Source organism: Petromyzon marinus, chromosome 10, assembly GCF_048934315.1.
Source record: "Petromyzon marinus isolate PM22_M1 ecotype Great Lakes invasive population chromosome 10, UKy_Petmar_22M1.pri1.0, whole genome shotgun sequence".
In the NCBI taxonomy this organism is placed as follows: Eukaryota; Metazoa; Chordata; class Hyperoartia; order Petromyzontiformes; family Petromyzontidae; genus Petromyzon; species Petromyzon marinus.
In genome coordinates this window covers 6,431,954-6,446,705 of record NC_133676.1, presented here as the reverse complement: position 1 = coordinate 6,446,705, position 14,752 = coordinate 6,431,954, and the positions used below count along the sequence as shown (strand labels likewise).

General features: G+C 43.6%; 2 protein-coding genes across 6 annotated transcripts; both read right to left on the bottom strand.

Annotated features, from left to right (window-relative positions):
• Positions 1 to 907: 907 nt before the first annotated feature.
• LOC116941039 (ras-related protein Rab5-like) lies at positions 908 to 7,186 on the bottom strand. Of its 3 annotated transcripts, none has more exons than XM_032951609.2 (5): positions 5,601 to 7,186; positions 4,653 to 4,804; positions 4,103 to 4,225; positions 3,205 to 3,298; positions 908 to 2,454 (listed from the first exon to the last, which is right to left on the bottom strand). In XM_032951609.2, the coding sequence occupies exons 1-5, from the start codon at positions 5,737 to 5,739 to the stop codon at positions 2,336 to 2,338; spliced, it is 627 nt and encodes a 208-aa protein (XP_032807500.1). In that variant the 5' UTR covers positions 5,740 to 7,186; the 3' UTR covers positions 908 to 2,335. The 3 variants fall into 3 exon arrangements, with proteins under 3 accessions (XP_032807500.1, XP_032807502.1, XP_032807503.1); XM_032951611.2 differs by having other exon boundaries at positions 908 to 2,451; XM_032951612.2 differs by having other exon boundaries at positions 2,393 to 2,528.
• A 112-nt stretch (positions 7,187 to 7,298) lies between these two features.
• Positions 7,299 to 12,753, bottom strand: LOC116941038 (ras-related protein Rab-5A-like). 3 transcript variants are annotated; one of them, XM_032951606.2, is made up of 6 exons: positions 12,669 to 12,753; positions 10,506 to 10,817; positions 10,240 to 10,391; positions 9,684 to 9,806; positions 9,442 to 9,535; positions 7,299 to 8,999 (listed from the first exon to the last, which is right to left on the bottom strand). In XM_032951606.2, the coding sequence occupies exons 2-6, from the start codon at positions 10,669 to 10,671 to the stop codon at positions 8,902 to 8,904; spliced, it is 633 nt and encodes a 210-aa protein (XP_032807497.1). In that variant the 5' UTR covers positions 10,672 to 10,817; positions 12,669 to 12,753; the 3' UTR covers positions 7,299 to 8,901. The 3 variants fall into 3 exon arrangements, with proteins under 3 accessions (XP_032807497.1, XP_032807499.1, XP_032807498.1); XM_032951608.2 differs by having other exon boundaries at positions 10,506 to 10,706; positions 12,669 to 12,708; XM_032951607.2 differs by lacking the exon at positions 12,669 to 12,753 and adding an exon at positions 12,514 to 12,662.
• Positions 12,754 to 14,752: the final 1,999 nt, after the last annotated feature.

Here is a 14,752-nt window from a genome sequence, read left to right as displayed (position 1 = left end):
TGACAATGCCGTTAAAGGAAAAATATTTAAGAGGTGAATTTCGGCAAATAGATGTAGGAGATATGAAGAGCCATTTAATTTTTGATGTTATTAGTTTATAATTTAGTAGCGTATTTGGTTTAACCCAACCAGAATAGTTAAAAAAAAATGTTGTTTAACTTTGACGATGAAATGAACTTGGTACTTATGGATTTGAGTCCATAATGCTCAATTGCACTGCATTATCTTTGTATGTGTGTACAATATCCTCTATATACGTGTTTGCAATATACAAAATATGGGTGTACATTCCTTATGTGCGTATTTACACTCCTATATGCTATATACACACCAGAGCTGACATTTTTTTGAAACACTCGCAATCATGCCGTCAATTACATTTAAACACAGGCCCTCGTAATTATGGAATGACACACCAACCTATGTACATGAACCACTGTTAACTATTATGAATTACGAGCCCTTAATTACGTGACTCAAATTACCCACCACATGGCATCTGACGCACTTAGAATCATGAATATGGTCCAAACACAATTATTCGCAGCATATTCTCTTGAGTAAGAGCCCAAGTGGTTATTTGATTATGATGGTAAAAACCAGATGGTGCTAATCATGGCCAAAAAACATTTGAAGGAAACATGTTTTAGTGGCATGCTTAAGAAAAGGGGGGGAGACATTTGACTACATCTAAATATACTGTGTGCATAAAACATGGCCATAATTTATCTCTATATACGTGACCATAGCAAGAGGTGTACTGGATGTGGTGTTCCGGGTGCAGATGTTGATTTTGAGTCAATTTGAGCCCATTAGCTCAAATGCACCTAATCACATAATTTGTATGAATATTTTCATGACCCGTACGTTACCAATTCTTACAAACATGATTCGGCACTTGTAAAAATGTTGTTTAATCTACAAATTTATTGAAATACATTTCTGACAGTTACAATATAAGCATGCCTACAAATTAATTTTGCGATAAAGCAGTGATTCGCAATTTGTGATCCGCAGGCCATATCTGTCCACAAGGTCGTCATGGCCGCGGGGGCCTTCCATCCTGCCCTGTCCTACGCCAGCGGCATCAACTGTGGCTCCCGGATCGCCAGTCTTTCCTCGGCCAGGCACACCACCCGATCTTTCCAGCGCGATTGTGGGCGGCCTCTGGGTCTTTTGCCTAGATGCTGTACTTCGAATGTCTCCCGGGGGAGTCTTTCTGTCGGCATCCTTAGTAGATGACTCATCCACCGTAGCTGGTTTCGCTCCACACTCAATAGTGCCGACTGGACGTTGATTCTCTGGTGGATAACCAAGTGGTCTGCCGAAATGTCGCAGATACATTTTTTTTCATAAAACCATATATTTTTTACTGTGTGGCGGTCCGCACACTTTGAGGATTGCCAGTGGCCCTGGGATCCAGAAAAAAATGTTGGGAACCACTGCTGTTCACGATGTTATTACATCGCAGGATTACAAGAGGTTGTGGCGGTTTGGGGAGGCCTTTTTGTGTGCCATCATGAAGGCTTTGGTCTTCGATGGGACAGTGTACTCTGTGCATTCCTCTGAAGTGGCTCCTCCTATCAGTGGGTGATTGTGCCTTCTGATGCACTGCTACCCAGCGGTGGAAAGAGCATCCTGCCCAATGTCATTTGCGATTCAGAGACAATGTGCGGAGTTTAAAACCTGCCCCAACACTCATTTATCTTCTTTTGGTTCTCCAAAATGATCTTTTAAATCTCGATTTGAAGTTTTCGTGACTGCAGGGATTCATACTCTTTGGTTCTTTCGATAAAGTCACGTAGGTATAAAATCAAATATTTTAAAAATAGATGGTGTGACATAAGAGCAACAGATTTGTCGTTATGAAATTGTAGGTGTCAATCTACCGCTGGATGAGAGCCTCCCGAAACCAGCGCGCAATTATTACGTATGAACTCTGGTTTATATTTTAAGAGGATAAAGACAAATTGTCAATTGGAAAGGGCATTGAGTGAAGTCAGCAACATGTTTTGATTGAATTTTGATTTAAAGCTTTCGTGACTGCAGGGATTCATATTCTTGGTTCTTTCAGTAAAGTCACGTAGAAGGGAAACAATAAAATAATAAAAATATAAAACAATAAAATTATTCGTGATCTTTTATACTTAGTTTTTCCTTTCCTTGGGAAGCAATGTATTTATTTTCGTGATATACAGCGATTTGAATACCTTGCAGAAGGGTGCTTTATGTAATTTATTATTCATCTAGCAGTGGATTGACCGTGACTGATATTGATATATAACGTGAAAAAATCTTCCAAATGTTTCCTTTGGATTTTCATGAATGTGCAATTCTACAAATGATAACATTTTCTCTCGGCCTGTATTGGAGGCTGTAGGGTGATGCTCTTACTCCTTTTCTTTTTCAAGTCGCCCCGTGTGTTCAGCTGATGGTTCTTGCTCACCCTCTCTGCTGTCAACAACAATTACATTAAATTTTGATTTAAAGCTTTCGTGACTGCAGTAATTCATATTTTCTCAGCCACACTGCAAAATAGAATCACAGCAGTCGCTCATGAATGTGTAAAGAAAATCTAATGAAGCAAATGTCTTCCTGCTCAATAATGCATTGAGGTGACCATCCCCCGTTTACAGCATGAAAGCTAGTTGTGAAAATTCCACTTTCCTGTGGCAGAACTGCGTACTATTGACCCCGGAGAAATGACGGGCTGAGTCAAACCCCAACCAGGATTTGAACTCGCAACTTTCCAATTGCGAGCCACTTGTTCGACTTCTGGAGCCACCAGACCAGAGAAAATAACACGCCATTACATTTATAAGTGGAGCAGGTTTATTTGTAAAATTGGGATTCTCTTTTTTGTTTGCCATGTATTTTTCTTTTTACACAAGAATGTTCCATCCAACGATGGAACATTATGCCTGGTCCTTTCATTTTAGCAAGTTCACCGAGGTGAGCGCACATTATGCAGCACAAGCGCAATATGAATGAATAATGGCATTTTTCTTGACAGTCGCCGCTCGCAGCCATTATGCAATTTAGAAAATTAGTAAATCTCTTTTTTTCAAAGTGGCAAAAAACATTAAAATTAGCGGGGTGTTTTGCAATTAGAAGAATTTTGGGTGCTTTTCATGATCTCTGGAAAGCTCCTGGGTCCCTGCCCCCCCCACCCCAGTCATAACCACATGTTCTGGCAAAACTCACCGATGGCGTGAAACAGCTCCACTACGTTCATGGCCGCTTGGGCTGACGTCTCCATGAAGATCATGCCATGCTCCCTGGCAAACCTCGCACCCTCCTGCAGCGAGCAAACGTCAGAATTGTTGCATGGACATTCAGTGACAACAACGGCCACAACCACTCACAATGGACCCTTGCATTGTTGGAGTGATGATGATGCTCTTCCATATTTGTTTTTGGGTTAGGCCACGTGGTGGTTTTATGCAGAAAAAAATTATTGTCATTCAGCCTCCACCACCTGCCAAGGTTGTCACGACTGTAAAGATGTAGTTTTTTGTAAATGTGACAATCGGTCAGGTGGTGAAAGGTTAATGGCAATTTTGGTATAAAACCACCACGTGGCTAAACCCGAAAACAAATATGAATCATCGTATTGGCTACGAAAACCTATTTTTTAGGATGACGCTGTTGATTCCTAGAATACAGAGCAGAGTGATGAGATAATATTGCTACACTCACATGTGCCCAACTATTATAGCTGATGAGACTGGATGCTTTCAGGATAATGTAGTCATAGGCAATTAGCAAAATGTTCTTCATGACTATTGGTTCAATAATTACAGATATACGAAGGTCTACATAGGTCAGCCGAGGCATTTGCCATGAAAATGTAATGTACTGATACTACAATTTAGTTGTAAACGATGAGAAATACCACGCGTTGTTCACACGTCTGACATTTCCCTCCACCTGCTGGGGGACCATCTGCAGGAAATGAATTCAGATTCACAGTACAACCCAAAAAAAATATTTCTCAGAGCAATAGAGTACAAGCGCGGAAACATACACAGAGATCGCAAGAAGTGTCAGAGACCATGGAAATGTTGGCGAGTGAGCAGACGTGGGGTGAACGCTGCAGTACCTCGTGCTGAACCTGTCGTGAGACCTCCAGGTCACACTTGCTCCCAGCCAGAGCCATCACCACGTTTGGATGCGACTTCTCTTTCAGCTCGCTTATCCAGAACTGGAGCTTGTTAAAGGACTCCTGGAGAGACAATTTGACACGTTACATTTCTCAATTGTATTTTTTACCGGATGTGGATTTCAGTTTTTGTTTTCTTTTGTTTTAAAAGCAAGTATCACGACTGTGTAGGGTTTTTGTGGGCGTGCTGTGTAGCTCCCCGCGTGTTTTTTTTCCGGTTGTACCGCGCGTTGTTCTGCATGATGTCCGACGTTTTTGCTCCACGTGCTGGGAGCTTCTTCAGCATCATAACTCCATTCAAGACCACCCACGTTAAAAGTCCTGCTTTTTTGTCAGTTGCTTGCCAGTGCGGTACTCAACCAATGAATTTATCGTGAGATATTCTTCTCACGAATTGCCCTCATTTTTTTTTTGTTCTGCAGAGGTGACAAAACCGAGGTGAGGGCTAACAGATATGTGCAGCGTCAGTGCTGGTGGTGCGTCTACGTGCCTGGCTGCTGATGTCGTATGTCAGCACGGCTGCCTCGGCGTTGCGGAAGAAGATGGGGGTGAGCATACGGTGACGCTCCTGCCCGGCCGTGTCCCAGATCTCCAGGCGCACCGGCGCCTCCTCCAGGTGCACGACGTAGCTCTGAAAGGCGACTGCCAAAAGGAAGCCAATCGGAGAGGGCGCAAGTACGTGGCGTTTAAAAAATGTGCAATATATTCGTTATGTACACGTACGGCTCTATTGGCACTGCTGGATGATGGCAACCCCACTCTGTTGAGGTTACTGGGTGCGTGCAGGTTGGTGCTGGGTGGACCAGTTTCCCAGGTTCAGTTCGTGTGTCGGTCACCAGTCATGTTTGCCACGGCCTGAAATCGAACCCAGTTCGCTGGGCCCATAGCACAATGTACTTGTCACTGCTCCACGTATTTTTTTTGTTTTCTGAATAATCCTATTTTTTTAAATAAAAATTTACAAATATACCGCGTGGTCCAGATGTCTTGTGACCCCCAATTAATCGGTATGCAAATTTGGTATTCCCATATATCACGTTTAAGATAATTAAATGGAGGTCACAAGACATCTGGACTACATTGTACATTGTTTGGGTGGAGTGATGCACTGCATAGTGCACTCTGCATGGTGTAGGAAGGCCGTCATCCAGCAGTGGATTGGCAGATGTCTGTGAATTATTCGAAACTGTTTTTGTTATTTTACCAGGTAAGGCCCTCTGAGCAATATCGCTATTTTTTCAGCAGCGACCTGGCCACAAATGACAGCCCAACGAAGTGGGCTTATCACGTGGAACATTCATAGCAGCAGCCAAATACTCTAAACGTACGTTTCTAAATGTGGAGGAAAAAAAAACGCGGAGGACCCGCAGAAAAATCCACGCGACCACGGGGATAACATGAAAACGTATGTTTTACGAAGTACATTGAGCCTGCTTACCTCCTACGGTCGCGACCTCATTGGGAATGAACTGGTTCCGCGCGAGGCGTCTCAGCAGGCTGGTCTTGCCCACGTTCGACTCTCCGATCAGCACCAGTTTGACGCGCAGGCCATGGTCAATCGGAGACCTCGCGGACATGATGGCTTAGGAATCTGGCGACTCGTTCAACTCCTTCCTAGGGCAAGTGGTCGCACATCAAGTGTCTGTGCTGGCAACAAAACAGGTGTGTCCTGTAAACTATTAGCTGCAGCCCAAACGACAATGTACGTGTATGTTTGTTTAACTTCTTTCCGACCCAGCGAATCGGAGGTGCGGATTAGCAGTTGAGAAACATTGCCAATCCATGCTTTGCGGAACAATATATATGCGAAGTCGTCTGCGTCATCCCCAGGTATTGCAGGAATGTAATGTGCTACGGGCACATTACAAACATGTACTGTAGTGCAATTACGCTGACTTAAAGGGAAGTGTTGCGACTTTGCAGCCCAACAGTGAACTGTCACTAGGAAAGACTACCTGGATGCAGGTTTATTATTTGTGGGGTACGTTTATTTCCATTAACTCGTAACGCGGGCTTTAACCGCATAGCCTAACAAGGATGCACGTCAGAACTATTTAGCCCGAGTATTCTACTACGCATTGTCAGCAGGCTCAAAAGTATGTGCTGGATTGTGATGGCCCTTCCTGTCGACATTTACATGATTCCTTTTTTGTGTTATAGCATATTGGTTACCGCATAGTGTAAATATGGTCACGCGAAAAACCTGGAAATGCAAATTACCCCCACTTCCCCGTGTTTTCAGGCCCATGAGAATTTAAGTAGAACTTAAAACAAACTTGAATCCAAAGTTTGTATAGTGTTGAAGAAACAATCCCGTAAGGATTAGACAGATGTAACAGTAACATTACAAAGTATGGGTTTCTTACTTTAATGCTATACAGTGCATTCTCAAGCCACACAGGCAACTAAAAAGCATGTTATCTATTTTTCCAAAAATCCGGTCTCACAACATTCTTCTGTACTCCCCTTGAAGTTTGGGCTGTGTACTTTGAAAAAATATTTTCTGCAACGATGCCGTGTTGAAATGTAAGTCATACTCTGAAAAACTATACCATTCCCTTAACTTTGAAAAAGCATTCTCTTAACAGTTGGGCTGGTGGCACAGACGTCAAGCGCACAGCCGACATCGCCGATATCCTGGGTGTAAATCCAGGCAGCCGCTTGAGATTAATATGGGCTATCAAATGGAGCACGTCAACTTTATCCCGGTCACCAATAATTGAGAAAATACTATCATATACATTTGGTTCTGCCATTAATGTGACAATTCAAGCTATAATGAAATTATTAGTTTACTATCATGCAACGAACATTATTCCTCCCTTACCGCGTCGACCGGATGTTACTGAAAGGGTTCAGATCTAGCTCAGTAATATCCACGTCTGTAGGGACGTTCTTCAACAAGGGCTGCAGTGCTCTGAGCGTTCTGAATGGGGATGCTTCGTCTCATTATTTAATAAGGATACAAATTTGGAAACATTTAAAAAATCCTGTATCTTAAAGATGGCACTGCAGTTGTGCTTCCAGTTTTTATTCATTGCAGGATTAAACGCAGGATATATTTTCATCATGGTAAAAACAAATTTCACAGCTTTCCACATGGCCAGCAGACAAGATTTACCCACCAGGTGAAATATTTATTTTCATAAATGGACTTTATTTCAACATCATTAAAAATGTATTATTCTCAGCAACCGAAAACATGGAACCACTTTAACGCTAAATAGTGTGCACGTTTGATGCGATGTGTTTGTTGTGTAACAGCCATAATACAGTACTTTATTTATATTAAAGAATATTTGAATATGTTCATTATTAATTTTAACATTTAAAAAGTTTTAACTGCTTATATTTGCATAATGCTGCACTTGCATCTTAAGAAATGCAAAACTGAAGTGGTACTTCCTATTTTTATTCAAAATGACATTAGCAAAGCAACACAGGACATTTTAATACATGATCAGTTTTACATAATGATATACTTAACATCTGAGAGAGTTTTTCATGCTGCTGCTGTTTGCACACAAGATATTCAGTTTGCACTCAATATTGTTTAAATTGCTCTCTTATTACAGTACATCTTATTCTGTACTTTTAAGAGGATTTATTCAAATCGGTTAAGGTGACAATATTTTATTTACAATTATATATACTTTTTATAGTTAAAGGTATCTTCGAACATAACCTAAAACATTCAAATGCACAAAAAAAACACGATTTTAATGTTTGTCCCCACTAAAAGAAAAAAAAAACAAATCCCACTCTTCCCGAGGAAAATCAATCACAAAGGTTACACTAACAGATTAGCTGGGTATCAGTCAAGAGGAGCCTCACACAGCTGGTAATAAGTCCACATGAGCCATTCCTTGGTGGGCATTATGCAGACAGGTGGGCAAACACCACTAGAAATTTGAAGCACCAAGGTTGTGCAAGCAAAACCAAAGCTGTAGCATGCAGAAATTGCAGGCACCGCGATATGCTTCCGTGACGGCAGATGTTCCAATATTTTGGTGGATTACTCAATCGTGTTGTTTTTTTTTGCATGGCACTGAGGTTTAAAATGTATATTACTGTACACACAATAGGGATCCCTTTCTGGGAGTGGACACCCAGGGTCTCCACAACCCATAGTAGGGGTCTGAACAGCCAAGGGATCATTAGGGCTTCCAGTTCGGTAGTGGCATCAGACCGAACCAATGCCTACAACGCCAACTATATATCACTGCTCAAAATAATGGGGTCTATATGGTGACTGAGGGACTATTGATAAAAAAAGCAGAGAATCACTGCTGTCATCTATATTGTATGATATCCATAAGAGTTCAGGTATGTACAGTGGATGCTGTGTCTAGACAGATTCAAATAGATTGATGTTACAATGCAACACGTTTAATACAAAGGGACTACAGAATTGCCAACGTCCATATCTCAGATTTCAAAAGAATTTAAAAGAAGTCTGAGATGCCAAGTGGTCTAGTGATGTAGCAGTGTTTCCAAAATGTATCATAGTACTTTCAAAATTATAAGCGATGAAGCTGTAATGCTACTTGGGGGGAAAAATGAGATCATATTCAGTTAGTTTCATTCACCATTAAATGTTTATGCTCCCACGTGTGTGCACACCAGCAACAGAGGGGTAATATATGGGGCCGGAAGTAATGAGACGCAGGAAGGATGCTCGATGGGGGCGATGGTACTGTGGGTAGCGTACACAGGTGGATTCAGCCATGGAGAAGTCATTATGCACAGCACTGGCTTCTGCTTGGAGGAGGAGGCTCGACAGTTAGATTGGCATTTCCGCTTTGCATACTTTGGTCGTTTTTCGGTAGCTTCTTGGCTAAAATATACAAGGGAAAATACATTGTAAAAGGTCTGGCAATAAACGATGCACAAACTGCAACATATATTACATTTTATATACCACATTAATATGATTCTACTACTAAAATAAAGCATTTGAAATATGACTCACAGCAAGCTTTTAAGGAAAATTGCACGTAAAACAAATTGCCGCTATTATAATCTAAATAAAAGGCAGGAATTGTAGTATAACACTTAGGTAACCTTAAAGGAGAAGCCCTGGCAGCATTACAGAACAAACGTGGGTGGAGGTTTTCATTTACCAAGAGGCATAGGAGACAAAACATTTTAACCCCGGGTACTCTTTACATTATCGCTCTGATACATCGTTGTCAACTACACTTATTGCAGTGAAATTACATGCAAGCTATAGAGCAGCAGCTTCAAAAAGCAAGTGTACTTTTTGTTGTACTTCTCACCTATAGCCAAAAATACGTCGTTCACATTCATGGCTGTTTTTGCAGATGTTTCCATAAACAAAAGGCCATTGTCTTCTGAATATCCCTGTGCCTCCTGCAAGGTAAAACATAAAAAAAACGATTCAATTTCAGAACTCATGATTGTTGTAACACCACACAAGCACTGTGAAAACCTGCAGAAATTATGACAGCCAATGTGTTTTAATATTGTGAATGGGCTCCCATTACTTGCAAGCCTTTACCTCAAAATCAACTGTCCTCTGGTTGGCCAAGTCTGTCTTGTTTCCTGCAAGAGCAATCACAATGTTCGGGTTTGCCTGCCGCTGTAACTCTTTAACCCAATTCTTTGCTCTTGCAAACGAGTCCTGCAAAACAAGCACACACACAGTGTTAATATTGGTGATGCAACACAGCCACTCTTCGTAAATTCCCTGAAAATTTAAATACTGCATTATGTATATTACAAAAACCTAGTATGTAAGGTCTCCAGTTAACATTCTTGTTGAATCATCAACATCACCATCTGCCATTATCAATCCACTGCTGGAAGACAGCCTCCCAAATTTGTCATCACCTTATGGTTTTGCAGCTCAATCGATCTACCACCTGCACGTGCAGGAGCTAATTTTGGGTGAACACATCCCAAACAACTTCAAGGGTGTACAAAACCGAATATCAGCTCCTACAATCATTTGTGCCCTGCCACGGTACATGCACGGGCATCTGTTCAAAGCTGTTCTTGATACGTGAAGCCGTGGGGCTTTAACAGCAGGGGCTGTTGGTGATTTTAGTCCAGACCTGGTTAGTTATGTCGTACACAACGATGGCAGCCTGTGCCCCGCGGTAGTACATGGGCGCCAGGCTGTGGTAGCGCTCCTGCCCGGCCGTGTCCCAGATCTCAAACTTCACCGTCGTGTCCTCCAGGCAGACCGTCTGCGTCAGGAAGGCAGCTGCAAAAGATGCCATAAGCTGTTGCTAAATTTTAGAAGAAAATTAACGTCATGTTTACAGTTTGCCCCCTTCCAAACAATTGGCCTGGGTGGGTATTGATTCATTACACTTACCACCGATAGTGCTCTCCTGGAATTCGTGGAACTGACCCTTCACAAACCGCAGCACCAGGCTTGATTTCCCCACAGCCGACTCGCCGAGCAGCACGAGCTTGAACTGGCACATCTTGTTACCAGCAACCTGGCCGTTGGGCCTGCTGGCCATGCCACGGTTTGCCATGACAGCGATGACTTGAGCAGAGGCGAAGCAGTGGGCTGGGAGGAGCCAAAGAAAGTGAAAGTAGAGTCCCAGGAGCAGGAGGATCAGGTGATTCTCACTTAATTGTGGAAAATTAAGATTTTGCAATCAGTCAACGTTGTAGCATCCTGAAAAACAAATAGAAAACATGCTCCACGCTGAATATGTATAGGAGTTGCTCAGTTGTATTTTAAGGTTCATCACGTCTCCCAGTAACATGGTAAAAATACCACCGATCAAGCAAATTCTACATGGCCATGAACATGTGATGCAAAGATGTCAGAAGCGAAACAGGCTGAAAAAAAACAAGTTGCTTTGATCATTACCATTGTCCTACAATAAAATTAAACAGTACGTTAACGAGGCGTCCTGCTCTTATGGGCTATTGTCAAAAACGTTAACCTAGTATTTTGTTGTAAGTCAATGTTCATGAGCAAAGGTGTGTTTCTGGCTGTGTTTGCACATCACTATCAAAGCACGTTCCTTAGTTTTAGTATCGAATAGACGCGATGACTCTTGGTTAGGTCATTTAAATTCCCCGCCCGTCCATTCTAAATATACGTCCTCGCTGGGTTTCCAATGCGTTTTTATTTTCCTCCCAAACACATGCTGATCATTCGAGCAATACATGTCACGAAAACGTATTAAACGCACACAAACAGTAGACCTTACAATGTATTCGACTCAAGTGTGGTAAGACTATATCCCTTTCACAGCCCTTCGTCAGTGGTGGGAATTCACACATTCCTAAGACGGACAAAATTCACTTCACATGACCGTGGCACTGCCGCACAAGTCAAAGAATTTTACCAATGTTCTATTGGAAGGAAGAGGTTGTATAATAGCGTCAAAAATGCGATAGCTCGATATAAGCGATCCCAATTCTGCACTGGAAACTCGACGTCTTCTATTCACCGAAGAAAACCTCGCGAGTCGATTTATTTTTCAGGATTCCGCTGCATTAAGGGGAGGGACGTTCGGCCAATTTCCATGACGAGTTTGTCTGCCATGTAGGAGGAAACGGTAGCATCCGGAAGACAACACGAAAAAAACCACTCCAACAATGACGGGGAAATTCACCCAAACCTCAGCGCAAAATACCCCCACGAACTCGATACTACTGTGGCCAAACTCGCAGCCACACTTGTCCACGTTCCTATGCCGTGGACGTATCGTCAGCCACACTCAATCCGCTGCTGGATGAATGCCTCCCAAAGACGTCACCAACTCTCACGATAATGCGATGTTTCTATACGCTACAACCTCGCCGGCCACCTGTCTACGTTACTACACCGCCGTGTACGTGTCGCCAGTCACGCTCAATCCACTGCTGGACGAACGCCGCCCCCCCACACCACCCAAAGCCGTCACCGCCACCTCGCACGATAGCTGCGATGTAACACACTCTAGCAACCTGCACACGAGCGGATCATTTCACCGCTCCGTCTCCTCCAGCGGCAGGGGGGGGAGGCCGACCCTCGGCCGCGGTTCATTCCCCAGGCCGATGACGTGTCCCGGTGCTTAAGCACGAAGAGCCGATCACGGTTGGACGACGAAGATACTGTCGACTCGAACACCGACCCCAGGCGTCTCAAACGATCGAAACGACAAGGATAACTGCCCACCCAAACAACAACAACAGCGGGGAACGAGCGAGGCGGGTGGGGTCACCCCCGAAGCCGTTTCGCTTTCCCGCAGAGCCTCGGACTCCCCTGACTCAGCAGCCCGGAGAGGAGGCGCCTCGGCCGGCGGAACCCAGAGGCCCCGCGGGGTCGGTCGTCGAGTGGGGGGGTGGGGTGGTAAAACAAACAGCGAACGATTTACGTTTAACACAACGATGACAGCGATTGCGGCGGCGCGACGTGAAGGTTGATTGTCTCGGTGTGTGACTGTCAGCGTTGTTGTTGTTTGTGTGTTTGTTTGTGTGTGTGTGTTTGTGTGTGTGTTTGTTTTCGGTTGTGCGCGAAGCTGCGACTCACCCTGGGCCCGGGCTCCGCGGCGAGGAGTGGGAGGGGCTAGTGGGTTATGGAGGGGGAGGGGCGTGAGAGGGTGGGGCTAGTGGGGTAGGGGGCGTGAGGAGGAGGGGCTAGTGGCGTAGGGGGCGTGAGGAGGAGGGGCAAGTGGGGTAGGGGGCGTGAGGAGGAGGGGCTAGTGGGATAGGGGGCGTGAGGAGGAGGGGCTAGTGGGGTGGAGGGGGTGAGGGGGGGTGAAACGATTAATCGACCACTGGCGTGTCTCGCTTAACGAGCGAGATTACGTTCCGCTCACTAACAAATTCATACCTATTCTTAGTTTTTTCGGTAAAGTCACGTTGAAGAGAAACAACAAAATAACAAAATATATATAAAACAATAAAAAATTCTCACGACGTTTCGACCATAACTCAAACGGTCATCATCAGGTGTGTCGGTTTGCATAAATTTATTTTGAAAACGGCATATTTATTTATATATATAAAAATAACGTTAGCGTCACGCGCAACGATGGCAGTTTGCCAGGACTAGTCCATCTATTTTTTGAAAAGAGGAGGGGGGAGACGAAATTTGTTTTTATGTATGCTGTCTGAAAGGCACTGTAAGCGTGAACAATCAATCAAGAACTGAAATGATTTATCAAATCTTTCCAATGATTGCTAAGATAGAATCCATCTTCTCGGTTGAAATTGTCTCTGTGTTTGTATATGTGGATAGCCTCATGAACGAATCTCTCATGGAAGCCAGATGGCTTACAAAGAACCTCCGTCTTGGAAAAGTCAATGGCATGTGAGCCTACTGAATTAGAACAATGATCTGCTACGGCCGAGGTGTTGGTCCTACCGTGTTTAAGGTCTGCTTTATGTTCACGAATGCGGTCCGAGATATGGCGTTTGGTTTCTCCAATGTAACTACTACCACAGAGGCAACTTAGTTTGTAGACACCAGGGTATTGTATGTCCGGAATCACATCTTTTACAGACGGAACCAGATCACGGATTTTATGTAATGTGTTGAAACGGACCTGGATCTTGTGTTTATTCAAGATTTTGGAGATCTTTTTTGTGATCCCAGCAATGTAGGGTAAAGTGATGGTTTTGAAAGGCTCCTCAAGAGGGTTCTTCTTCATGGTTTGAGTGATAGCTTTGCGGATTGTATAGTCGGAGTAACCATTAGCCCTAAGAGCTTGGTGTACGTGCTTGAGTTCACTGCTTATGTGTTCCTGGTCGGATATGCATTGGGCTCTATGATACAGAGTCTTGATGAGAGAATTCTTCTGTGATGGATGGTGGTGGGAATCCGGTTTCAGATAAGCATCCGTATGGGTAGCTTTCCTGTAGACAGAGTGGCTCATTGAACCATCAGGTCTCTTTTTAATTAGGACATCCAAAAAAGGTATCTTGCCATCTATTTCGACTTCCATGGTAAATCTGATGGCTGGGTGTATGGAATTGATGTGGTCGAAGAATTTGTCTAGAGCAGGCCGGCCATGTGGCCAGATGACAAAAGTGTCATCCACGTACCTCTTCCATAAGGTTGGGCGCAGAGTGGCAGTCTGGATGGCGTCAGTCTCAAATTTCTCCATGAAAATGTTAGCTATAACTGGAGAAAGGGGGGAGCCCATTGGGGTGCCCTCAGTTTGTTTGTAGAAAGTTCCATTCCAAGTGAAGTATGTATTGGTTAAACAGTGTCTCACCAGGGGGGGTACCTCAGTGTTTAGTCCTTGATGAACCAAGTCTTCAATGATTGCAATGGTGTCAGGTACAGGAACCTTGGTGAATAAGGAAACTACATCAAAACTGACAAGCAGGTCGTCTGGGGACAGGGAAATACCCTTGATTGTTGATACCAGGTGAGTAGAATTTTGTACCGCAGAGGTGGTCTTTCCAGTGAAAGGACGCAGGATTTCAGACAAAAAACGAGCTAGTTTGTAGGTGGGGGAGCTGATAGTAGAGACTATGGGACGAAGAGGTGTATCAACTTTATGTATTTTTGGTAAGCCGTATAATCTTGGTGGCCTGGCAGCAGAAGGTTTCAACGAAAACTGTTTAGATTGATCAATTAATGCGGTTGAATCAGAAATTATTTTG

What these genes read in the sequence shown, in the direction of transcription:
- LOC116941039 (XM_032951609.2), bottom strand. Translation starts at nt 5,739, where the DNA reads ATGTCCGCGAGGTCTCCGATTGACCATGGCCTGCGCGTCAAACTGGTG. An exon ending in CATACGACATCAGCAGCCAG is followed by an intron (nt 4,226 to 4,652) that starts GCACGTAGACGC and finishes TTGTCTCTCCAG; the next exon opens with GAGTCCTTTAACAAGCTCCA. An exon ending in GGAGCTGTTTCACGCCATCG is followed by an intron (nt 2,455 to 3,204) that starts GTGAGTTTTGCC and finishes TGTTGTTGACAG; the next exon opens with CAGAGAGGGTGAGCAAGAAC.
- LOC116941038 (XM_032951606.2), bottom strand. Translation starts at nt 10,671, where the DNA reads ATGGCAAACCGTGGCATGGCCAGCAGGCCCAACGGCCAGGTTGCTGGT. An exon ending in CCAGGAGAGCACTATCGGTG is followed by an intron (nt 10,392 to 10,505) that starts GTAAGTGTAATG and finishes CATCTTTTGCAG; the next exon opens with CTGCCTTCCTGACGCAGACG. An exon ending in CGACGTATTTTTGGCTATAG is followed by an intron (nt 9,000 to 9,441) that starts GTGAGAAGTACA and finishes TGTATATTTTAG; the next exon opens with CCAAGAAGCTACCGAAAAAC.